At 36.7% G+C, this 25622-nt stretch overlaps 1 protein-coding gene across 1 annotated transcript; it reads right to left on the reverse strand.

Annotated features, from left to right (window-relative positions):
* Positions 1 to 1742: 1742 nt before the first annotated feature.
* On the reverse strand, positions 1743 to 22350 carry DZIP1L (DAZ interacting zinc finger protein 1 like). Its single transcript, XM_072407622.1, has 15 exons — positions 21655 to 22350; positions 20030 to 20114; positions 19183 to 19307; positions 18703 to 18855; positions 16348 to 16479; positions 15548 to 15610; positions 14190 to 14330; positions 12911 to 12965; positions 12395 to 12457; positions 11280 to 11413; positions 9960 to 10149; positions 8777 to 8957; positions 7568 to 7779; positions 5686 to 5822; positions 1743 to 4542 (listed from the first exon to the last, which is right to left on the reverse strand). The coding sequence occupies exons 1-15, from the start codon at positions 22312 to 22314 to the stop codon at positions 4381 to 4383; spliced, it is 2493 nt and encodes an 830-aa protein (XP_072263723.1). The 5' UTR covers positions 22315 to 22350; the 3' UTR covers positions 1743 to 4380.
* Positions 22351 to 25622: the final 3272 nt, after the last annotated feature.

Below are 25622 nucleotides of genomic sequence, written 5' to 3' on the forward strand. Positions count from 1 at the left end.
TGCATGAAGTTGACCAAATTCTGGTACCTGTAAACAGGTATTCCAGCCCAGGATAATTGGACTACATTCCACAATTATTCTGCATTTCTTGGTTTTGTCTCTGAAACAGCATTTTTTATGTCACTCCACAAGTTTTCTATTGGATTAAGTTCCAGGGATTGAGCTGGACCCTCCATAACATCAATCTGCTTGAACCCTGGTAGGCAATAAATATGAGAAACATCCCCACTTCATGATGCTTGCACCACCATGCTTCTTCACAGTGTACCGTGGCTTAAATTCAGTGTTTGGGGGTTTTCTGACAAACTGTTTGTGGCCCCTAGACCCAAAAAGAATAATCTTGCTTTCATCAGTCCACAAAATGTCAGTTTGTTTTTCAACATTTTGCTTCATGCTGATAGTTTGGCTTCATATGGCATCTTCTAAATGTAGCAGTACTCACAGGTAACTTTAGACTTTCTTTCATCTTCTTGGAGATGATCATTGGCCATTTTGGCTATTGGGAGGCACAATGATATCTGCATGAAGTTTGCAAGTTCTCCTTGTGTTGGGTTTTCCCTGGGTACTCTGGTTTCCTCCCACATTCCAAAAACATGTGGTTAGGTTATTTGCCCCCCAAATTAATCTTAGACTGTTGTAATGACACATGACTATGGAAGGGACATTAGATTTTGAGCCCCTTTCAGTGACAGTTAGTGATATGACTATAGACTAAATTATGGATAACTAATCGCTGCATAATTTGTTGGCTCTATATAAATAATCAGGTAATAATGAAAATGGTAGTTTTCTGTTTCCTTCCACGTCTTTCAGGTTGTGGTTGCCATTTGAAAGCATTTGAGATCATTTAGCTGAGCAGCCTATCATTTTCTGCACTTCCCTATATGTTTTAGCCATTCCAATCAACTTGTCATCGAAGGACGCAGGTTTTCTGAACAATATCTGAAATGACCCATTGTACAGAGAGAAATGCACTATAACCAGCATGTATAACAGTTGCTGCCTTCTTTTCCTAATCAAGGGCTGTAATTGACACCTAATTTTGGCTAATTGGACTTCACACTGTTATTATTTTGAATTGTCAATTAATGATTCAATTACACATAATCAGCAGCATGCATGTCATGACTGTTACTATTATTTTAAAAAACCTACTAGTAAATTATTTGCCATGTAGAAATGAAATCTGTTCCAACAGTGATTGATCAAGGTAATGATGTTGGATTGCTGTTATTTGGAATACAACTGTTGCTATGGATGAGGATTACACCTAAAAGAGGACCCGCGGATGAATCGACCTTTTGGTATGGAGAAGAGGAATTGGGGTCAGAAAAAAAATAAGCTTTGTTTGGAGTTCAGTTTTAACATGAAAAATGACATCTGCTGCCAGGCCCACTTAAAGTATGAATACGTGGGAAAACATTCTTCAGATATGAAGACACAAGTGAAGACACTTGTTATTGTGAGAGACAATCTGCTAAGAGTTATTTTGTTCTCACATTGTGGGATTGCTATCCATTACAAGTGGCGTGAAGTAAAAGCCTGTAAATAATCTATAAAACCAGAACTGTGTAGGCGTCTTCAATCACAATATCAATTGTCAACTACTACCACTTCATGTGGAAGTTCATAGTGTCCTTAGTTGTATAGCATGTAGCTAAAGAGATGAGGATGTGTTGTTTTCTATGGCAAGGGTTAAATCTTTGGTGACCTAACAGTTTTCTAGTATAGAAAGACACATATTGTGATTAAAAACATCTTTATTTGTACAAAAATATAAACACAAGGTGCGAAACAACAAATATAAAATAGCAAGCTTTAGATTAAAAGTATAAAAATAGCTATACAGCTTTAATAAAATAAAAGGGTAAAATGACAGTTTATTGAGATTTTAGAATTATCTTAAAGCTGAACTCCAGGCTCAGGGAAAAACTACTTCCTAAAATGATAGTCACACAGCATAAACTGAACAGTGATATTTGAACCTATTACAGACTTAGTCTACGTACACATGCTAGATAAATTTGTACTAAACAAATGACTGTGATTGTCTCAGGCAAAAATCTAGAATGTATACAATGGTACCCAGGTGTTGTGTATTGATCTTTCCTGGCAGATCAATAAATTATCTAATAGGATAATTGCTGTACGTTTATATAGGAAAGGACCATCACTTGTTCTCCCCTTTCACTCTCTCCATAGAACTGAATAGTGCTGTGTGTACAACACTTGTTTGTTGTACTGTTGCTGGAAGTGATCAGGAATGCTTATTTACATCTACATAAACCTAGCATAAAAGTGAGTATTTTTGCTGATTTTTGTTTTCCATTTTGTGCTCAGAAGGGCATTTTTATCGGAAAACCTGAAATTAAGCTTTTCTAGTAGTAACTGGCAACTAAATTGACATGAAATGGGCTGTTTTACATCTAACTGGTTGATGATTGTTTTTATTACAGGTGGTTGTATGGTGCTCAGCTTTTCCATGGGCTCTGAAAGCAAAACTGGTATCATTTGTACAGCCTTTTTTCTGTGTGATATTGTCCTTACACTGGAATTTCTACACCTTTACCGATATCTTTAAAAAGCTTAGCCTGTAAATGTTGTGAAAAGTATTGGAGACAGCACACATGCTTGGTTTATGCCTTTTTCTACTGCTTTTGCATGTTGGCATTTGAAATCCATTGACCCTTTGAAGTATGTTGATAAAGGATATGACACCTTTTTTACTCAAACTCCTTTTCAACACTATCTATGAGAATGTTGTGATCGATTAGTATTGCTATTGCTTAGAACTCTTCATAAAAATAAATAAATAAAATAACAAAACCCTCTGTTGCTGCAATATTCACCTTCACTCCAGATATTTTCCCCGCACTACATTTTGTCTGCCACTGGATGCCCTCGGTTTGATGGCTAGCATCTTTCAACTCACTTCTTTTGAGCAAGGGTTGTTTTGGACAAATTTCAGTTACTGAACAGCAAAAGAAGAAGCACAGTGATAATTCAATCTATTTATTCCTATCAGCAGGCTTTGTGGCAGAACCTAATCGGCTACTTGTGCTTTTCCTACCTCTTACACACCAGCACTGATACACAGGAACTGAGACCAATACTAGGCCCCTTCTTACACTGCTTTACATAAAATACATTTAATGACACATGAATGATAACTGAGTGGCATTTATTTATGTCAGACTGTAGACTGAACATATTAAGGCACATAAGACTGAGCTCCACACTTCCCTTTGGATTTTGAATTTTACATCATGAATCATACAGCAAAAGGTATAGGAAAACCAGGGAACAGTAGAAGTAGATTCTAAGGAGGTAAAAAAGATATGTAAATTTTGGTTGGCAAAAATACCCCATTCCTGAGATATAACAAGCCAAGGAGCAAGTCAGCCAAACAGACTTTGGCTGTAACTAAAATTGAAAACTGACCCTTTTAATACAAACCTTTCAGAGATAAAAAATGTTTTTGTATACAGGTAAAAAAACTTCTTTAACATCTTACATTTTAATGTTAAAGCTGAGTTTTATTTTTTTTTTTAACCGAGATGACTTTAATTTAATTTAATAAACTATATACAATTTAATTACAGCTAAGAAAGTTACTGTTTTAAATAATAATTTATTTTATGATATCTGTTGTACCATCAACTGTTTATAAAAATAATTATTATAAAGAATACCATTTAAATAAAATCATATCAATATAAATTTAATTTTATACTCTATGTAAGCATAAAAACTAAAATAAATATGTAGTAAAATTGTAGCTGAGCCATTTTTATTAATGGCTGTATTGCTGTAACAGACATTTTTACAATTCAGTATATTCTGGACATGTAATTATTGTAATTATTAGTACAACTGTAATTTGATGTCAATAACAAATTGTCTGTCTTGGTATATCTTGTTATATCTGTGTCCTTTTTTGGCCATTTAGGTTTAATTGTATATGTATGAGTATGTATTAGATAAAAAAATTTTTTGTAGTTTTGGTTAGAGAAATTAAGGATTAAAAGCGTGTCATGGTATTTATTAGTTTATTTTTCTCCAAAGTATACTGGCATATTGGTGAAATTCTAATTCACTTCCAGTTTCACAGACCAAAAAAGGAATTTAGAGAACATTTCCCAAAGTTAAGGAAATACCCATTAGATGTCTGCCGCTATCTGCCTTAACATTTTTTCTCCTTATTACTTTTTTTCTCTTATTCTTTTTGGTTTCCCCTTACTATTTGTTTCTTACTTTTGAAAAACAAGGGCAGGATAATTATCTTCCATTTTGTTATGTTGTAATTTGTAACCTTTAACATCAAAGTAGCAAAAAAACAAAAACATTACTGTGGATATAAAAGATCATCCTCAGTTCCTTCTACCAGCCCCGGCCACTGGCAGAGCTCCAGACACTGGTTCCATGAGAGCCCGTGGACTCCGCACTTTGACGTATAGCAGGCTGAGGCTTCTTTGGGGTGAGGTCAAGGTTATCAGTTATTTCTTCCAAGGATGAGAATTCAGAGTCACTGTCATCCCAGGACTACAAAAAAGCGAAAAGTTAATTCTCAGTTTTACTGAACAATGGAAACATTCATGTTAAGCACGTATACTATAAAATGGACCATCCGTCATTTTAATATAGACATTAAACAAAGTATATACAATATGTGCAAATATATTACAACAATAAACAATACAATGAATTCCCCAATGCCCAGAGAAATCTTTCCAGTACCTGTACTTTAGGATGAGCTCACATCTTTGTGTGAGGTTGCATAGATGTGCACTTTGTGCTGTCATGTGGTGGGATCGGGCATCTCTTTCATTTAAATAGGGTGCCTACTAAATGGCAATGCACAAAGAGAAGTGCATGCATTGTATGTACATTTATTTTACATTCACACCACAATGCAGTACCATAGTTTAATGTGTGATGCACAGCAAGGTATCCAGTAAAGTGCATTCCCCTCTTCTATTGTATGCAGCTCTCTGCCTGTTAGATTGTAAGCTCTTCAGGGCAGAGTCCTCTCCTCCAGTGTCACTGTCTATCTGTCATTTGCAACACCTGTTTATTTTACAGCGCTGCGTAATACATTGGCGCTGTATAAATACTGTTTAATATTAATAATAATAATAATAAAAATAATAATAATGATAATATTATTAATAATAACAATCAGGATGCCATTTAGCACAGCATTGCACTAATACTTGTTTCATGTAATTTTCATGTAGTACCGCATAGATGTGCACTGCTCTAGTGTGGACCTAAGGTGAAGATTTATGTGAGTAGAGCTGAACTAATCTGAATCACTTAAATCAAACTTGCAGATAAATGTATGGAATATTCTATTCAATTTAATACATTTGGGCTGTGGTATGTAGCCCATGAACCTCCATAGTGTTCTCTCTGGTGGGATAATGTTTTACAGGTAGTACGACCATGTTCTCCTATATGTTTTTTTCATTCATTTATTTCATTTTTAATCATTTCCATTACAAGAGTTTAGAGTTTTGATGTATGCAGAGTGCAAAGCACACCTGTAATGAACATCATTGTGCTTTATCTGTGTTAATATTTATTTATTTTAAAGCTCTTTTTCAATAAGTCCCATAGATTCACATGACATATGGTAAAGTGCAGCACCAACATATTCAGATAAGCGTGTGACATCCAATGTACCTGAGATATTACTCCTGCTGTAGTGTTGGGGGATTTCATTAAATTAGATGGGATAGTTTCCACTCCTCCAGCTGGTTTCTCCCTCTGCTTTAGGAGCTGTTTCTCTAGGCTACGTGCCATGGACTGTACCAAGGAACCTGTACAAAGAGGACACTATTGTTAGCAATGGAAGCCAAAAGAAAGTAAATCCATTCAAACCTAAGAATATTCTAAAGATTCATAAGCAGATGTGGTTAGCAGGACTAATACAAGCAAAGAATACACTTTATATTTGAACATTAATATCTCTTGTACTTGGTAAAGTAACTAATCACACTTGTTCCGCAGAGCCTCTATAAAACTGTTCTGCATCATCACACTGCATATTTTTACAGACGTCAAGGTAATGATGTTTCATCTATACATTTCCTTACTCCTGTTGGTAATACACCTGTTATGCACGCGGGTGTGGACCCACTGTGCCACTGACTGGGAGGGGCATAACTAAGCCGCTACCTGGTCTTCACTAGAGCCTCTGATGGTGAGGATAGGCTTGGGCCGCAGGGTAGCTGCCAGGTGCCACTCCAGAGCAACCCCCAGGTCAGTGGCAGCTGACCAGAGGGGTCAGGGTACTTGGTGCAAGCACCGAGGGGCTTGCGTGGCCAAGAGGGTGATGGCAATCAGACAAAGTCCAGAAACAAGATCCAAGGTCAGGGTCAGGCGGCAATCAGGCAAAGGTCCAAAAACGTAATCCGAGGTCAGGGTCAGGCGGCAAACAGGCAAAGTCCAAGGGTAAGTAAACAAGGTAGGGTACACAGTAAAGCAAACAGAGGAAACACCTTTGCACTAGGAGTTACACAGGGTAAAACCTTGGAATTGCTCAGGCAACTTCCTGTAGTAGGAGGTGCCTTTAAATACCTGCAGAGATCCAGCCATTGGTTGAAGAAAACAGAGGGCGTGTATGTGTCACCTCATAGATTTAAGAGAGACACACCCACGCCAGCTCAAACACCAGAGCAAGTCTCCAGCAGGAAGGAAACTCAGGCATGGAACACAGGTAGTGGGGTCACTCTACCTGAAAGATAGTACCCGGCGCCCGTGCCTGCAATTAGGAGCAGCGGCGCCGGCATGACCTGCAGAGCTAACACAGCACCTGATCTCTGAATGTATTAGGCACCACTACTACCTAACTTCCATCAAGTTTTATTAATCAGCTTCTTTTTAGTGAAGTAACTAAACAATGGTCAAATCTATTCACAACATTCTCTGGTATAGCACACCACTTTACTTTACATTTTCCTATATATACTGTATTTACTGTAAAGACGACTTTTTAACCCCGAAAGATCTGTGCTAAAGTCAGGGGTCATCTTATACGCCGGATACCGGTACTTACCTGCAGCTTGCTTCACGTCCGGCGTCCCCGCGAGTCGAGTCCCCGCAAGTCCTCCTGTGCAAGCTGCACAGGAGAACGCGAGCCTGCACAGGAGGACGTGAGCCTGGATTGGCTCTCCAGTGGAGAGCCTGGATTGGCTCTCCAGTGGAGAGCCTGGATTGGCTCTCCAGTGGAGAGCCTGGATTGGCTCTCCACTAGAACACGCCCATTCATTAAGAAGGAACGCGCCCATTCATTCCTTAGAGGAGTGTGGCGCAGTGTAGGCTCCTCCTGTATCCCTCCTCCAATTACTAGTACTGTACTGTTCCTTCTGCCTCTCAGTTCTCGCACAATAGCGAGATCTGACAGGCAGAAGGAACAGTACAATACTGGGCGTATAACACGACCCCCAACTGATTGTTTAGAGTGGGGGGTCATCTTATACGCCCAGTCGCCTTATACGCCGGTAAATATGGTATTTTATACAGTGTATAATTTGAAACATTGCTTATAGTGGACAATTCTGACCTTGATTGAGGTCTTTTGAAAAGCTAACAACCCTGGGGCTAGGCTTCTCTGGAGAACTCTCTGAATCAGATAGGTCATCATCACTGTCCTCCTGTATCTGTCTCTGCTTAGAAAACACAGTCTGAGAGACTGGGATGGCTTTGCGAGCTGGAGTGCTGTAAGGAGAAAGGTCAGCTATAGATGTCTCATCTTCAGAGGTGAATGGTGGAGTCCTGGAGAGAATCACAACAAATTTTTATTATAAAATACTGTTTAAAATTAAAATATATTCAGACTGCCAGCTCACACTGGATTTAGGAAGAATATATTAAGTACAATGTAAATTTAAAAAACGAATTGTTCAACCCAAACTAAGGATTATGCATGTGAATTTCTAATTTCATTAGTTAATAGACAACTAAATAAGTTGTGGAGTTCCTGGGGGAGTTCTCTCCCTTGGTCTCCCGCTGATTAGAAGGTTTCACCATATACAACATGCAAAAAGATGCATAAAACAAAATTGCAGTGATCCCCCTGACATAAATGGGACTATAAGACAAGAACTAAAGAACTACCTTAGCTAGTAAACCTTTTAGATGAAGGTGAAAAAAAAAAACTGAATTGTAATCATGGAGAAGTAATTGTTATACACTAAATCGCATCATCTTTGATTCCATGCTTCCTTATTTGCCCTGCAGCCATTGAGATATTTTTGGGTATGTCATGTGATACTTAAGTAAGTGCATAATGATTTTTACTTGTAAAAAATTATTTGATAATGGAATATTGAAATTGGAGAAAATTTTAAAAAATACTTGTGAAATTGAATTAAATGTAATATTTGGGTTATTTAGATCTCTTGAGGAAACGGAATGTGGTTCCGCGAAACGCGTAGAGAACAGTGAGAAAACTATACCAACTGAAGGTTCCTATGTATCAAGAGTCATACACCTATATAAGCATAAGTTTTTTTTGTTGTGTTTTTTAAAATAGGTCAATAAATGCTATTGTTTTAATGGGATGTTTTATTAAAAAATTGTTACAAATTGTATGTATGGATGACATCATTTATTATTACCTTTAAAGTCCCACGGTTTCTTTTGGTTGTTTTTTGTATTTATTTTGAATAGGGATGTAGTGGTTTTCAATTGAATACCAGGTGGATAAAGTAATTTGTACATATATATATAGCATTTATCCTTGCTAGCAGTGCTGGAACTGTTTTCTTACCTTGGTAGAGTCTTTGGTGTATCATTTATAGTTCCAGCTGTATTCTTACTTGCTAAGGCCTTAGTGCGTGGTGAGGGGATCGGAGCTTTAGCTGGTGAATATGACTCCACAATCTGCACACTCCTGACCTGCGGAATCGATTCTGAAGGTTGGATGCTGCGTGGGCTTCTTGGACTTGGTACTAGAATAAATTAAAAAAATGTAAATATTCAGATTCATCACACAGATGCCAAAAAGAGGTACTGGGAATTATTGATGAAATATATAGAAGTAGCATTGTTCTTTATGAGAACAGTAACATATCAGACTATAATAATTGTTTATGCAAATGTAGTCACAGGCATGATAATTGTATCTGCAATTCCAATGATTTATATAAACTTGGCCTAGCACATAAAAACACATAGACACACTTTGATGTTCTGTAAAATGTAAACAGGTAAATCTGCCATATTAATAGATTTTTCAATTACATTGAAATTAGGTTCAATAACATACAGATGACCCCTATGATGATGACTTTTATCATTTTACCTTTTTCTTTGAAAACCTTGTTTTCTTCAATTTGTCCATTTCCAGGTGGTAAAGATGCTGAATTCCAAGTATTATTATGCGTTTGCACAAACCTAACACATTTTGTACATTGAACATAATAATGCAGTCACTTCCCACATTCCCTACAAAGCACCTTGTATCCTTAAAATTACAGTCAGCAAAAAGTGACCATTAAGTTTAACGTGTAGTCTTACCTTTCCTGCTCCAATTGTCAGATGGACTGCCTAGTCATCATGAGGGATCTGGTTATCCATAGGGCTGGTGGGGTGCTTTGAATGTAAACTAAAACTGCATTATATACTTAAGAGGGTCCTGTGCTGTTATGCCACCAGCTGTTACATTATAAGCTGGTAAAACGAACCCAGTGTACCAATATCTGGATGAAAGTGGCACATCTTCACACAGGTAAAAAAGTGTGAAAGAGATTCTGTGCAAAATGCTGAAGAATTCTGAAGTAGACCCTTCATTAAAGGAATATATTGGCCTAACATTGTTAAAAAAATTATGATTCTCATTTGAATGATTTATTGAAAAAATAATCAAAGGTAACACATAGAATATTTAGGACATAATGATCCTTTAATTGTATAAACAGAGTGTCTGTAGCACCGCAGAGAGCGTCACTTACATGATAACTGTGAATTGGTGGACTGTAATGTCTCCTCACTTTTCTGCTGCTTCACTCGTTTGATGAGCACTTTTCCTAGCTTGACTTTCAGAGCCTCCAAGTCTGGAAACTTCTTCATTTTCTGTTGCTGCTGCTTCATGAGAAGTGCCTTCAAATCTTTGTAGATAGGTAAAGGAATTCCTTTTGCACCCTTTAAATAATAGAATATGATTGCATATGAATTACTTGTGCTGTCTATACAATGGCATGGCAACACTGTACTAGCAGCTGGGTATCATCTGCAATAATCACTTCCATCAGTCAGTTCGGACAAATGAAGTTGACTTTGCAAGAAATAACCTGCCTAACAAAATGCATCATTTTTATAAAAAAAAATGTTCTGTTATTTCATTTTCTCATTTAATCTAACTTATTAAATTGGATAAGGCTCTGCTTACTTTACCCATCCAAACACATGTAAGGAAAAATACTGATTTTATATTTCCTTGCACATGATTGAGTATTCCTTGCGAAGTAAATGTTTTATCACATTTGATAAGTTATCCGCTGCAAGGTGAAAATCAGACACTTACTAGTGTGGAATTGGAACTAAACCTAGGCTGACTCACCTGTCCGCTTTCCAGCGACTGGCACTGCCATCTTGATTTTCTTCTTCCTCTTTTTGGCCATCTTGGCCCTTCCAGGATGACAAAACTCCTGCGCAGTAAATTCATTCCACCACAAGCAAGAAAAGCCAGGATTGCCAAGATTCCCTGGCAACTAAAGTTGATGCTGCACACGCCAGAGACCCAGAGCGATAAGGCGGCTAAGATGCATTATTGCAAAAGGTGACATGGCCTGTACCTATCTGCAATAATGATCTGCCTGATCATACAAACATGTATAAGTCTCATCTTCTACAGCATACAGCAAGTTGAAAATATTTTTTTTATTTACCTACCAACAGACTGACAAACGTTACAATCGCTGATTAGAATCTTATTAGGGTTTGTGTTTCACCCAAACACCTGGTGCACCCACAACCAATAAATGTGTACGCTTATCCATGGCATAATCACTGATGTTTGACTTTTCTAAACAATATTCGATGATTGGAGAAATGTGAAGTATTGTAAATCTCCAACATTGCCTTCTGTGACAACAAAAAACATGGTTATATGCTATCAGTAAATAAGCAGGGCAGGCAGCTAACTAGCCAGTGATTATGTTTCTACGTGGAAGACCTCAGTGGCTTTGCTTGTAACAAAAGTGTACATAAAAAATGAAGCCGTAGTACACTTTATCTATCTAGGATGCTAAGTCAATAGAGATTTTATTTACCTTTTTTACACCCATGCTTTCAAGCTTCTCCATTAATGTCTCCTCCAGAATGGGGCGAAACTGTCTGATAAAGTCAGGGTTTCGTCTTAGTGCCTCAATCTTTTTCATATTTTGGTCCAGAGATGCGTCCAGTTCTGTACATCATACACAAAAAAAGAATATTTTTAACAACATGCAAAAAGACATTTTCTACTGTCTGCAGCTAAAGGAGTACCGGGTAGTAATCCCCAAACAGATCAATTTCAACAAATTCTTTCAGAAGAATGCTGCATTTCTGATTTTGTGTTAGCTTAGTGCACTGGCAGCCCATTTAGGACATAATTCATGTAAATGAAACTCACAGGAACTGAAAGCTCTAAATAGACCCCCAAAGTGCATGTAGAAGCAAAACCTGTTTCTCTAGTTTTTGAGTAAGGCAGTATTAGATTAACTGTCAGGTATTTATTACTGGGAAAAAGTAAAGTGGCCTTAAATGTGGGAGCAAACTACTTGGGATTATGCTCACATTTACACTTATAGGGGAAACCCTGAGTATGCTGAAGGCCCTGCACCATCTATCCTTTTCTGTAAGTAATCATTAATTGTTTATCTGCGTTTTGCCCTTTATTAAAAAAAAGATTATGGTAAATCTTCCAACACTGAGAGACCTTTCATGGAGACAAGTATTTAGGAAAATAATTTTTCCATCATTTTCTAGATAATCATATATTTCCTGTTGAATCTCTATGACAGGAAGTAAAAAATCTTCCCACAAGCTCATGGATATCTAAGAATCAACTGACATAAGTCTGTTTAACCAGTTTAACCATTCTCTAAGCATCTAAACCCAAAATAATATTAATGTATATATACATAATAATGCAGCTAGTAAGGTTTCTATGTACACTCTTATCACAACACACTCTTATCTTAACACAATGCATATAGTTAGTATACAACCAGACAGGCCCACAGGCTATACAGTAGACGGTAAACCTTTAGGTAACTGTACAATCAGACTTTAATTTGTAAGGTCAACTTTAAGTAATAATTACATTTATTCCTGTGCACACACCAGTGTATGAACAGTACCAAAACTGTCTAACAACTACATTACTGTCCCAAGCTCCACCTACCGTCTTCACTGGAATCATCTTTCGCACGTCCAACGGGCATAACGACATGAGCTACTTGTGGCACTGTAGTAAAAGATGACAGCAAATTATTGTAACAGTAATCTATTCACTTGGCAAATAAACCTCTAGTAGCTTTTTTCCACAATTATAAAATTAACAAATTACTAAAGGGATTCCTTTGTACTAGTGAAAAGTAAATGTATCATCCCCTGGTGAATCTATTATTATTATATGGCAGCAAGCCCGTGTAACAGATCTTGAAATACATTTTTACTATACCACTTATGACAAACAATTCAAGTTTATTATGGAAGGCTGTAACACTGTACTCTGTCTGGAATATATATTGGAATAATTATTGTTATATTGCTGGGTTGGACCTCTACATGGTGTAGAAGAGAACCTTTAATGGGTTTTATTACTAGAAAATATAATTTTGTATCTCCAAATGTGGATATCTTTAAGAAGTTGCTTTATTTTACTTTTATTACAGTTATGTATATGTGCAGCTCATACCTTCCTTGACCTCTTTGATCTCTTTAATTTCTTTGCTTGCAGCCAATTCCCTAATCTATAGAAATTATAAAAAGGAAAAGTTATTATATTGTTTTATACACACGTTCCAGTTCAAAATACAAAAATGGTTAACTGAATGGTGGAGATGAGTAAATGAATTCACAGTTGATCAGCAGATTGTCAAACAAAAACATGAATGAGCTCTGATCTCATCCAATTTATATAATCCACAAGAGATTCTGAAAAACTTAAATACCCCCATGGTCTTTTTACATTGCACAATCTGCTCACCAATGTAAAAAATGCAAGCATATTTTTGTATCCATGTATTTAATAGATATCATAAAGATAATAATCACAATAGTTAAGTTTCCAGGACTTCTTCCCAGATTTTTTTTAATTTTAAATGTTTTAAGTTGGCCAAAGACTCAAGACAGAAGTTGGATATGCAACCACCATCAAACAGCCAATATTTTAATCGTTTGTATTCATCATTGCAATTACCTTCAAGTGAACACGTATGCTAGTATTGTCTGGCTTTTTCTCCTTTTTTTAGTGATTGCTGCAAACATCCAACCCGGGCAGCGAACTGTTCATTGCTAACCCAGGTTACAGTGCATCTAAAATCAAAACTGTAATTTCTCAATGCCGTGATGGTGGTGGCATTGTTTTTTTAGGCCTATTTCTCTTTATTTTCATCTGGTAAACCAGCCAATAACAAACTTCCTGTCCTAAGGTGACAAAACACATTCACTCTATTTCATCCGAGCAGCATTCCAACCACAGGCTGTTCTCCTGCAAATTTTTTATTCCCATAACAGTGTATGGGGGAAGATATTGTTCTTTGTCATTTCATATCACTGCAAAGAAAGTTAACACCGACTTTCCATCAGCATCAACAGGTATTTTCTGTATTTGCAGAAAATACTCTTAGCCTAAAAAAGAAAAATAATGCAGCCACCAGTTCCAAGTACCATTGGGCTGAAGTATATTACATTATTTGTTAAATATTGGGTTTATATTTACTTTAACAAAAACTATTTTTAGTTATGAGTCAAAATATGGTACAAATTCCAAGAGAATTGCCTGGAAGGTGCCATGACATTCTTCTTATTGGAGAAGTAGAAAACGATTATCAATCTGGTATTAGGGTTTTTTTTGTAATTAGATGAATTAAAACATTCTGATATATTTTATTTCTTGAAAACTTTAGGAAAGAAATGTAATATATCCAAAGAAAAAAGTTTGCACAAACATTTCTTGAGAAGTCTGCACTTACTTTTTGCTCCTGTGACTTGATGAGCTTCTTCTGGCCTTGTATTGTAGATTTCAAAGTTTGCATAGTTATCTCAAATTGTTCATCTTTGGCCCTCTGATCATTAGACAAGGATGCTCTCAGTCTGTTGTTTTCATTTAGAAGCTGCAAAGCACAAAGCAGCAATAATATCATCACCAAATGTACAGAGATAACTCAATAATAAATCCTGAATAGTGTACGCATTATAAAAGTATAAACTTTAATTTGATCATGCTTTTATTATTTTGTTTTAGATTTTCCAAATAGGAATATTAAGTCAAGAAAACGAAGAAAAATAATAAAACAGTATAAAAAAGCCTAATGGGATGGAGAACTTGTTCTAAGTAGTTTATTGAATCTATTTTGATTTTTTAAACATTTTTGTATTTATCTCTGTTTGTCCCATGTATGTTTAAATTCACTTACTGTAGACTGGCTCACTGACTCTGCTGGGAATCTGCACCAAGAATAAACTACTCTTTTAGAAAAAAAATACCTTCTTCGTCTGTTTTGAACTTTACTGCTGCTATTTTGAGATTATGGGTCAGATTTATTAAATCTCTCCAAGGCTGGAGAGGATACACTTTAATCAGTGAAGCTGGGTGAGCCAGCAAATCTTTAATTAATTTCTTCAATCAAAGTCATTTGCTATTTGCTAGCAAATGTTTTGAATCCTTGACCAAATCCATTCCAGGTTTGTTGGATCACCCAGCTTTACTGATGAAACTGTAACCTCTCCTCCCCATTTTTTCAATCTTTCTATTTTACAAATAGGAAATTAAAGTCAATGAGGTTGCATTTGGGTTCTGTGATTCTTTTCAACACATTTCAATGAAAATGAAACAAAAACATAATTGATAAGTTTGAGTTTTACAGTATATTAGGTAGACATGTTATGTACAGACATTGGCTTAATAGCATGTAATTATCATTGGTTGCACTAGCTGGAGTTGAGTCTCTTTTCATTTAAAATGAAATACACGAGAACTTAACAATAAACAGTAGATGTACATTTGCCCATGTCTACCTAATATCTTTCATGTACCTAAGGTACATTCACCAACCTCAGTTCACACAGAATGATAAACAAGAATTTCCTTGAATGAATAACAATACAAATAGTTTATAAATTTATCCTTTGGTGTATTTTTTCATATTTGTGAAGTAATCCAGTGTAAAACATTTCCTTTATGCCGGAGCTTTCTGTAACCAATGTCGTTTATTGTAGGCAGCCCATAGTGGGTGGACTTACAGATTTGGCACCTTTAGTAAAAAAAAACAAAACTAAAACAAAAATCAGAGCCATGTAATACATTTTTATTATTATTACTTTTATTTACCTCTGATGTTTCTGCTTTGTGTTCTTTTTTTAATTCCTTTATCTTGTTTTTCCATTCCATGCTCTAAAAAAAGTTATGACATTTGAGAAGAGGTGTCCATCCTTTACGAATGCATCAAAGAAGAAACTATAGATCACTGGGAAAAGGAGAAGTCATACGTGCCTCCCTTATACCATGTGATTATTGAATTTTATCTATAGACTTAAATCTAATTTACAATTTACAGACTTCCCAGAGCTTTGTGATATTTAAAAGGTCTCTCTGGATACAAGGTTGCACCTGAAAGTAGCACAGTGAGTGGAATCTGAAATTTCAGCATTCCTTTCCCAGTGACAAAAACAAACAAATTTGTTACAAATTTCTGTGATAAATTAACTATACCAGGGGTCAGAAAAATTGTTTGGCTACTAGGCAATTTAAAAAAGTCAAGAAGACACATTAGGCAGGACTCTCTCTTGAGTTCCGCGGTGATGGCTTTACCCACCACCAGGAACGCCCCTGAAAGGAAATCCCTCTCCTCCGCAATGCATACGGAGGAGAGGGAATGCCTCCTTACCCCCGTGTGCGGCTCCGGAGCTGCGGGTTGTGGACCCCTGCTGGCCTGGATTAGGCCGGATCGACCAGGGGGGCGTTAGTCCAGAACCAACTACTGGCTAGGCTGTATCTGGCCCAAAGGCTGGAGTTTGCCGACCTCTGAACTATACAAACAGGAGCCCTGAATCCATAACTGCTTCTCTCGGAACACAACATCACTGCTTTAATCCAATAGATTACCATGAACCTTTTCTCCCTAAATGTACCTGTCTCTCTAACTCCTCCTTCATGTTCCATATTTCCTTCTGCAGCTTCAGACGTTCCTGACGTTCTTCTTCATCCAAGAGTTCACCAAGATTGGAGGAGGTGTTTTTTTTAGCTTCCATCTCTTGAAATCTCTAATAAATAGGAAAATATACAGGTAGTTCCCGGGTTACATACAAGATAGGGACTGTAGGTTTGTTCTTAATTTAAATTTGTATATGTCAGAACAGGGACATTATTTTAATAAATGCAATTAAGACAGATGTTTGTCTCAACATATTATTAGGCAGTGTGGTGTTAGTTACTGTATAAAATCCTTACTGTGAGTTAATCACAAACAAAGCAAAAAAAAAACTTTATGGCGCCTAGACCATCATTAACTTCTGGAGGAGGGTGTGCTTTGATATGCAAAAAGAAAGGACTGCAGAGTTTGTATTGGTCATTAAAGAGTTACAAGAGGATGCAGAAAGAGCTCAGTCCTTAAGATCACCCACAACCTCAGCTGTGTTTAGCAAAAGATTTCTTCTGCAAGTAATGCAAACTGCCCCCTCCCAACTCCAAGCCTCGGTTCTGCACAGAAGCAAGCAGGGAAACCCCATTCGTATCTAGGAGGTGTTCGTATGTCAGATGTCTTTAGCCCAGGGACTACCTGTACCACAATGGCACATTAGAGTAGTTTGATAACAGCATGCTTTGTAACAATTGTTAGTCCCTCCCAGCAGTCATGATCCGGGTACATTGCACAGAGGAGCACACAAATCTAGTGACAATGTCACTGCATCTAAAAAGAAGGGTCCCAGAAGATGAGGTGTATATGTGAGTGGCTGTCTGATTTAGCATTCAATATGAGCAGCAATGTCTACATTGTTTATTGGTATAAGCACTATAAGGAGATTGGAATTAAAGTTTATTCAGATAAGTGCTGGGGTTTTGAGGTGGTTTGCTTGGTGATCCCACATTCCCTTGCTCTGTGGCCAGATAAAATGGTGTGTCCTGTGACAAATAGGAGAGGGAGAGCAATTAAGAGTAAATCTCCTGAAAAAGCGGACTGGTTTTCCGCAAAACGCGTGGAGAGAAATATCCTAGAGTTGTTAATTGTCCTGCATCATACACCATAATGGTGAAAGTTTTTATGTTGATTTTAAATATAGAGAGAATAAACATTATTGTTTTATTGTACTTAATTTATTAAAATGCTAAATATATCAAAATATGTATAATGGTATTTTTGCTGCCTTAAATATACCACATTGTTTTGCTTTTTTATTTTTTCTATGCTTTTTATTGAATAAATTTAGGGATGTGGCAGTCTTTGATAGATTTACCATTCAGGAGGATTACTTTTCTTTGTCCCATGGAACATATATTTAAAAACTGCCGATAAACTATATAATAAAGGAAAGTCTACAATTTATATATTGTTTAATAAGATTTGAAGAGGGACAGCAGAGGAATGATGTAAACCAGGGATATTCTAGTAAGCTCAGTATATTCTCCTCCTGTAAGAAAAGCTTGAGCATTCATTAAAACCTGGTGAATTCTACAGAAATTAGGAATGCTTAGGCCTTCTTTATACTTTTTAAATGGCATATTTAAGTTAAAGCTTCTAACACATTTTATATATAGGGTTTAGAATGGTTGCAAACATTTAGAATGGTTACAATATTTGAGACAACAGCGGTCATTAGATAATGAGTGCTGATAACTGAACTGCTCACAATAGTGTAATAACCTAGGTTGCAACATTGATCAATGCCTGTAAGCCTGTCTTTTACACCTCATATACCTTACACAGACCTACTCGTAGCACAGCCCCAGCTTTCCATGACATCCTGGATTCCCTGTGCTCTGCACCATTAGATGTGTAGTCAGTGGAGGTGTGAAAAGGTAATATAGGGTCAGGGGCCGCCTGTCACTGAAAATCATTTTGTAAACTACACTTACATTTACCTGTACACTAGTATTAGTGAGTAAATGTTTAAACAACAGTGTAGCTCTGTAAATGAGTGGCCAAACAACCCAGAAGAGGGCAAATGTAGATACTGATAAAATAAGGATACTCCTAGGGAAACTAGCGATTATCTAAAGTCTAAGGATGAGTTTACCCATGATGTGGTGTTGGGTGTGTAGGAGTGCTTTCCTCCTAACCTGGGAAGCCAAAAATTAAATTGTTTACGTCAAAAATGTTAAAGGTACACTGTGATATGCGAGATCCCTCTGGAACTGTTCCAGGAATCTATTAGAGCATTATAGGTTTTAACTGAATTTACTCATGAGACTATGGCTCTAAAGTACTACATAGATAACTCTGTTGGCGGTAAGAATTCTCTCTGCCTACAAATCCATTCTCTACTTACAGCTGTGTTTTTAAGGGTAATGTCTTCGATCTGAGAGAACAGCTGTTGTCTGAGTTTATCCATCTCATTCTGCAGCTTGCTTCTCTCTTCTTCCTTCCAGCTCTCAAACTCTCTCTTGATGCTTTCTTCCCTCTGGCGAATTACTTCCAGCTCCTGAAAAGTAAGACATTACGGGTCTTATTTATTGTTCTTGTTCAGCCAAAACTAAATAGAAGTCTACAATGCAGCACAAAGATATGTAAAAAAAAAAACAGTACACAATCGTTTGCTGATCGGCTGAAATATGCCATGCTAAAACAGGCAACATTTTATAGCAGCTACTGTCACAAATACAAACAGAATGTAAAGTGTATCTATGGTAGACTTATCTAATGTCTAAGTCTATGGAAAGATGATTTTAGATCTGGACCTGGAGTTCACACTCTTAGTCTGCTGGTAGTTGTTTCCCTAAAGTTTAATCTACCTTGGACCATATATTACCTGCATCCTTCGCTGATGTTCTATGTCCCTTTCTGCCTCCAGCTGAGATTGAGTCTTCTGTAATTTGTATTTAAGCTCCTCAATGCCGTCCTCCATCTGTTCCACCTGCTTCTTTTTCTGCCTCTCTTCAACACAAACAGAAAATATTGAAATCAGTCTCATAAAGCGCACAATGATAACAAATCCTCGATACAAGATATACATAAGGTGCAAATGAAACATTATTTTCAAAGAAAGTAAACTATAAATAATATACAGGTCAACTAGAAAGACATTAGTTAGATCAAGGTTGAAATATATTAGAGGATTTAAAAAAAGAAAAGCTCCAGAATAAATCCATCACAGAAATAGTCACTGACCATTGTTCCCTTTGTGTTATTAAAGACATATGTATATTAAAAGTACATTAGGCTTGAAAAACACAGAATATTTTACACAAACTGAGAATATAAATTTATGAAAACAATATCAAACTAAAGCTATTAGTTCTGTTGACATATTTTGCTTTCACACTTGTAATGAAGTCATTTCTTTTTTCTCTACATCTGGACATCTTTTATTATCTCGATCAAAAGCAATGATCAGTGAATAAAAAACTAACACCAAATAGATGAAAAACATTTATTTCCAAACAAAACAAAAGAGGATGCCACCTATGTACAGAAGAAAATGGTAAGACAGTACTGTATTTGATGGCATCTTGGTGCTTGATTCAGGTTTTCCAGCTAGCCAGAGAAAGCTGTAGTATCCTAAATGGCCACATGGTGGCATATGTGACACACATACAAGTTCTATGAAATACAATTGTGATGCATAAAACAAATCAGCAGCAAAGTGGTTGAATTACCTATGTCTGTAACCTCTGGGTGTCTGCGCTGGAGGTGTCCCTGGAGATAGGAGTAGTTCATAAAGGCCTTGTCACATAACTGACACTGTAAACAGAAAGGGACATTATTTTTTTTTTTTATATGCATATTGTAATTCATCATGTTTAAGAATGCATGTAAATGTGTTGTTATTTCATGTGCTGCTTTTATGTGTCACTGCAGCCTTGCCTACAACCCATTGAATATGGAAGGAAAGTTAACGTGTGAGAATTACAATTTCTGCCCAGAAACTATTGTATAAGGGAAACTATGGCTATACTGAATTACTATACTATACTATAAAGTACACTGAGCAGACTATAGCGTCCCTGGATTGTATTTATTATGCATTGACTTATCTTGCTGCCTGCAGCTGCCATGTGTCAGGTGAAAAAATTGACGTTAAATGAGATAAAAATAAGTGAGATGGAAAATTAAGCCAATCCACCTATAGCAGATTCACTGGGACTTTAGTACTATGCCAGGTAAACCGCGCCACATGTGACCCTCATTCTATCCTGGAGTTTGGGTTTCCTACCCATTATCCTTCAACCTAACGTTTGTTGGATACTTCTTTATTTAGCGGAATGGGGTAAAAGATATAGTAGGGATGGGATTCCCTGCACCCTGTGATGTTACACATTCTGATCAGTAGAGAAAAGTGTCTTTCTTATAGTTCTAGTCAAAAAGTACTATACTTGAGTTGACTAGTACTTATGGTACTAGTCAACTCAATCGAAATGCAGTTGCCTGAACTTAAAAGAACTCTTCATAAATGAATGCCGGCACTCCTTAATAAGCTTAAGCAATGTGTTTAGTGGGCCAACGGTCCTGCACAGTGATGTGAAAGGCTGGTCGGGCCATGCAAAAAAACAATTACTGCTAAAGACGGATCTACGCTCTGTTAAATGGTAGGGTGTATTTAGTTTTTCACACATGGCTTTTCCATAATGACTTACTTTTTTCTAAATAGCAGGTGGTAGGGAATCTCAAACTTTAATCCACTAATCACTTGTCAGATTTGAAAGACATGGGCATTTTGGACCAGAACCGCAAAATCTAAAGCTGGGGTTTTTGGGTAATACAGGTAGTCCCCAGGTTAAGGACACACGGACAACGCCTAGATATGAATGGGGCATCCCTGCTCCCTCATGTGCAGGACGGAGACTTGGAGGGGAGCGTTTCGCATGACTTGCAGAAGAAATCTTTTGCTAAATACAGCTGAGACTGAGCTCTTTTGCAGGCTCTTGTAACTCTTTAATGACCAAGACAAACTCTACAGTTGTTTCTTTTTGCATATCAAAGCACAGCTTGCTCTATAAGTTAATGAATGTCTGGGCTCTATAAAGTTTTTTTTTTTTTTGCTTTGTTTGTGATTAAATCACAGTGAGGTTATACAGTTATACAGTAACTGACACTACACTGCCTAATAATATGTTCAGACAAACATCTGTCCTGATTGCATTTATTAAAATATTGTACCTATTGCAACTTACATATAAATTCAACTAAGGAACAAACCTACAGTCCCTATCTGGTATGTAACCCGGGGACTACCTGTATTATCAGATTTTTAGCTGTCACATGACTGGAAGGATGACCATACCTTATGATAACTGTTAGCTCCAGCTTGAAGTAACATCTGCTGAGTGCCAATTAACTTCTTCCTCCTCCTATTCTCATCTTTCACTTGCTTTAATTCATCATTCAGCTTGGCTAGCTCGTCCTTTGTCATCTGATGTTCATTTGTTGCCTCCTGTACCCGCTCCTCCAATTGTGCTACAGTGCTGCTAAGGCATTCTTGGCACTGCAGGAGATATTCAATGGTCAGCTGTGCCAGTTTGAGGACTTTCAGCAACACTGGGTCTACTGGATTCTGACAATATGGGCATCTTTCATTATCCAGATTGCAGAAGGTGATGGAGTTGATGTTCTCTTGTAATGTAGATATATCCAACTCTCGGGCTACCTTGTCCACATCAATGGCACTGATACGCCGCCAGTCAATGCCATCTCTACGTGATTGGAACCTGAAAGCCTGAATAAGGCTGCCTTTAGGTGGTACTGATACAAAGGGAAAAGACGGGTACTGAGCCGGGGATGTGATATAACCTGGCATCTTCAGGGAACGTGGGCTGGAGGGAAGTGGTGCCAAAGGGTAGTATATATTGTTGAGGAAAGGCTGCAAAAAATAGGAAAACATATTTTTAAATGACAAAGTAATAGCATTGAATGAAATATCTGATACAACAGTTGCCAAAAGCATGGGTGCTGATGTATTAGGCTGCTGATCTCTAACTATATTGAATGGGTATTTATTGCTGTCTGTAGGAGTTTCACCTTCATTTTATGTTAGGACAAGTAGTGATGGTAAATTTCTACAAGGAAGATATAGAGAAAATACAAAAACACATTTTTAGGGGAGCATTCCTTGTTTATTTAGTGAATCACCATTGCAATATCAGGGAAGGAAGGAATGGAAAGAAATAATAAGTAAAAGAAACCATTTGATAAATACTGTTGACTTTAATCTATCTCTAAGGAATTTGGAACATTTATTATTATTATTATTATTATTAATAACAGTATTTATATAGCGGCAACATTTTACACAATGCTGTACAATAAATAGGGGTTTCAAATGACAGACAGATACAGAAATGACACAGGAGGAGGAGAGGACCCTGCCCTGAAGAGCTTACAATCTATGAGGTGGGGGAAGTAGCGCACACAATTCATGTACACTTATTATGTTTTTAGTGACATGAAGAAAAATTGAAATATATGACAGAATTATTATTAATATTATTACTAAACAGGGTTTTATAGCGCCAACATATTGTGCAGCGCTGTACAATAAATAGGGGTTGCAAATGAGAAACAGACACAGAAAGTGACACAGGACGAGGAGAGGACCCTGGCCCGAAAAGCTTACAATCTAGGAGATCAGAATCATAAAAAACTTGGAAGGAGTATATCCTAAGTTTTGTTTTCCTGCATTACAATGCACTGACCACAAGTGATTCATGTTGCTTCTGTGGAGCTTAACATTATTACTCTGTGACTTTGATCCCAAGTCCTACCCATGCTGAGCTAAAGGACTAGGTAATCCTATAACAAAATACAATAGGCGATACCAGATGCCATTATATTGTGAAAATGTTTATTGATGTAGCATTTTTGATGTTCTAAAATTTTCCTGAGGAAGCAAAATCTGCAAAATACATCAAAATAAAAGTGGGACTAATTTGATACAGTTCCAATTGTTCATCCCTTTTTTACAAAATGTGTTATACATTTCATGTGTTTTTAATGTCAAATAAATGAAGGTTTTAACAATGATATGGGGTTTAAAGAAATAGGATGCCTGAAAAGTCCAGTATAGTTTTTTGGTTAAATAGATAAGGAATCACCATAGCAGACAATGGATTAGTGTATGTACATTATTTTAAACCAAGATATTTTAATTAGGCTGTTGTCAGTTTTATTTGAATTAGCATTAGATTAGCATTAGATGCAAGACACTGAGGACGTTCTCCCTTTTTACAGCTCCCCAGCCATCCCAGAAGCAAAATACTAAAATGTAGAAGAAACAAATGCAATCCAAGACTTCCAATTAAGCATACAGCACACCAGGAAGAACCCCGGACTGAGTTGGCTTACTGTTCAATACTCCAAGTATGTAACAAATCCTATGATAAAATCACATGGTTAAAAAGTGATGACTTTGTTTTTAGGATTAAGTACACAAAGTAAGTACTGGCACTGATATTTTAGTTAGCTTCCGGAGTGAGATTTTATAGTAAGGATTCCAAAAAACATGCAGTTAGGTTAATTGGCTTCCCCTCAAAACTGACCTCAGACTGTAATGACAAATGACTATGGTAGGGACATTAGATTGTGAGCCCCTTTGAGGGATAGTTAGTGACATGATTTTGGACATTGTACAGTGCCGCGTAATATGTTGGCACTATATAAATACTGGCTAGTAATAATTTTAATAAGGATCTGTGGCCTAAATCTACAGATTAGTTTTTGGGCCCATTCCTGCTTTGGGGTGTGTGTGTGGTCTGCTGTAACATATAAACGATAGAGGTCTGTTGGGTTAAGGATGATAAACACGCTGAATTTTCATCATCGGTTAATCCTAAACTGTCACCCAAAACATGAAAAAATCATTTTAGTTGACAGTAATTGAAAGAGTGTACTAAGTATTAGTGTGTTGGGTGTTATTTAAAATGAATGACTGCAACACACATGTTACTGCAATGTACCACAAGGAATAAGAGTAAATAGGCCCATTCACTCCTTGGGATCTTGGTGCATTGCCATAAGGCTGCTCACTTTAAATAAACAGGCTGGCAATGCACTAAAACATCCCAAAAAAATAATAAAACACCATTTTTTTTCAACGCAGAACAGCAAAATGAACACTGACATATGCAAAGTGCATGAATGTGTGCATTACCCCAAAGCAAAAGGGAATATTTACTTTGTCCATAAGTTTTTTTTTTATTCATTTTAATTTGTAATCTACCAAGCTATTTAAGCACAAAAAAATTGCTGCATATTAGGTTCATGTTTCAGCACCTTCTATAGAAATGAGTGATAGTTTATGTTAAACCTGGAACACTGCTGATTTCCTAGAAGAACAATGCTGATATGTGAATGGAGCCGTACTGCTATACAACAGTTGCAAATAAAAATAAAAAAAAATAAAAATAACATAAAATCAGTTTAAACACAGGTAGATAATTTACTATAATACTCAAATAGTAAAAAAATTCAGTATATTTTAATTTTCATAACATGACATAAAAATACATGTAATATGGACTTCTTCCCTGACTCAAAAAAAAGAATAAAAATTCCAAAACTTTGTTGAGCAATGTACAGAAACAATTACAACTTTAATTACAGAATGGCCATTTATTGTCTCTTCTAAAATAAAGTTTCCTAGAACAAACGCATTTCAAATTGTCCTAAGACCACCATCTAATATCTATGGGTAGCCTACGACGTTATAAAAGCTAAATAATATAGAACATTCAATAAAACATAAAATAAAACATTCAGCACTTTTCTAATATAGCATGTTATTCACATAGTAGAATACATCTGAGTCTATCAAGGTTTAATTCCTTTGTCTGTATTTGGATACATTGCATATATGGGGGGTCTATGGGCTATCTTGATTTGGAAATTAGGGGTCCACAGAAGTTCTTTCTTCATTCTTGTTTCCCTGTACATACCATGTCTTTATGCAGTCAGCTTCTTCAGCCTGTGTTTGATAGCTTGGTAACTAGGTGTGTACAACAGAAACCTGACTCTACAGTACAGCCTATTGTAATACCTAATGTCAGGTAGTCTGCATATCCACAAATACTCTTACTGAATCTGCACAAATATCACCCTAAGAAAAAGTGGAACCTCTCTCTGTCTTGGTTGTTACTGTCTACTGAGATTTCCGGACTTCCTGTCCTGGTGACCACTCTACAGAATGTGCTTGGAAATGCTAAAGAACAAACCCAAAGGGTTCCATAAATCACACAAATAAGGAAGTACTAATGCTAA

Source organism: Pyxicephalus adspersus, chromosome 4 (genome assembly GCF_032062135.1).
Source record: "Pyxicephalus adspersus chromosome 4, UCB_Pads_2.0, whole genome shotgun sequence".
NCBI classification, from domain to species: Eukaryota; Metazoa; Chordata; class Amphibia; order Anura; family Pyxicephalidae; genus Pyxicephalus; species Pyxicephalus adspersus.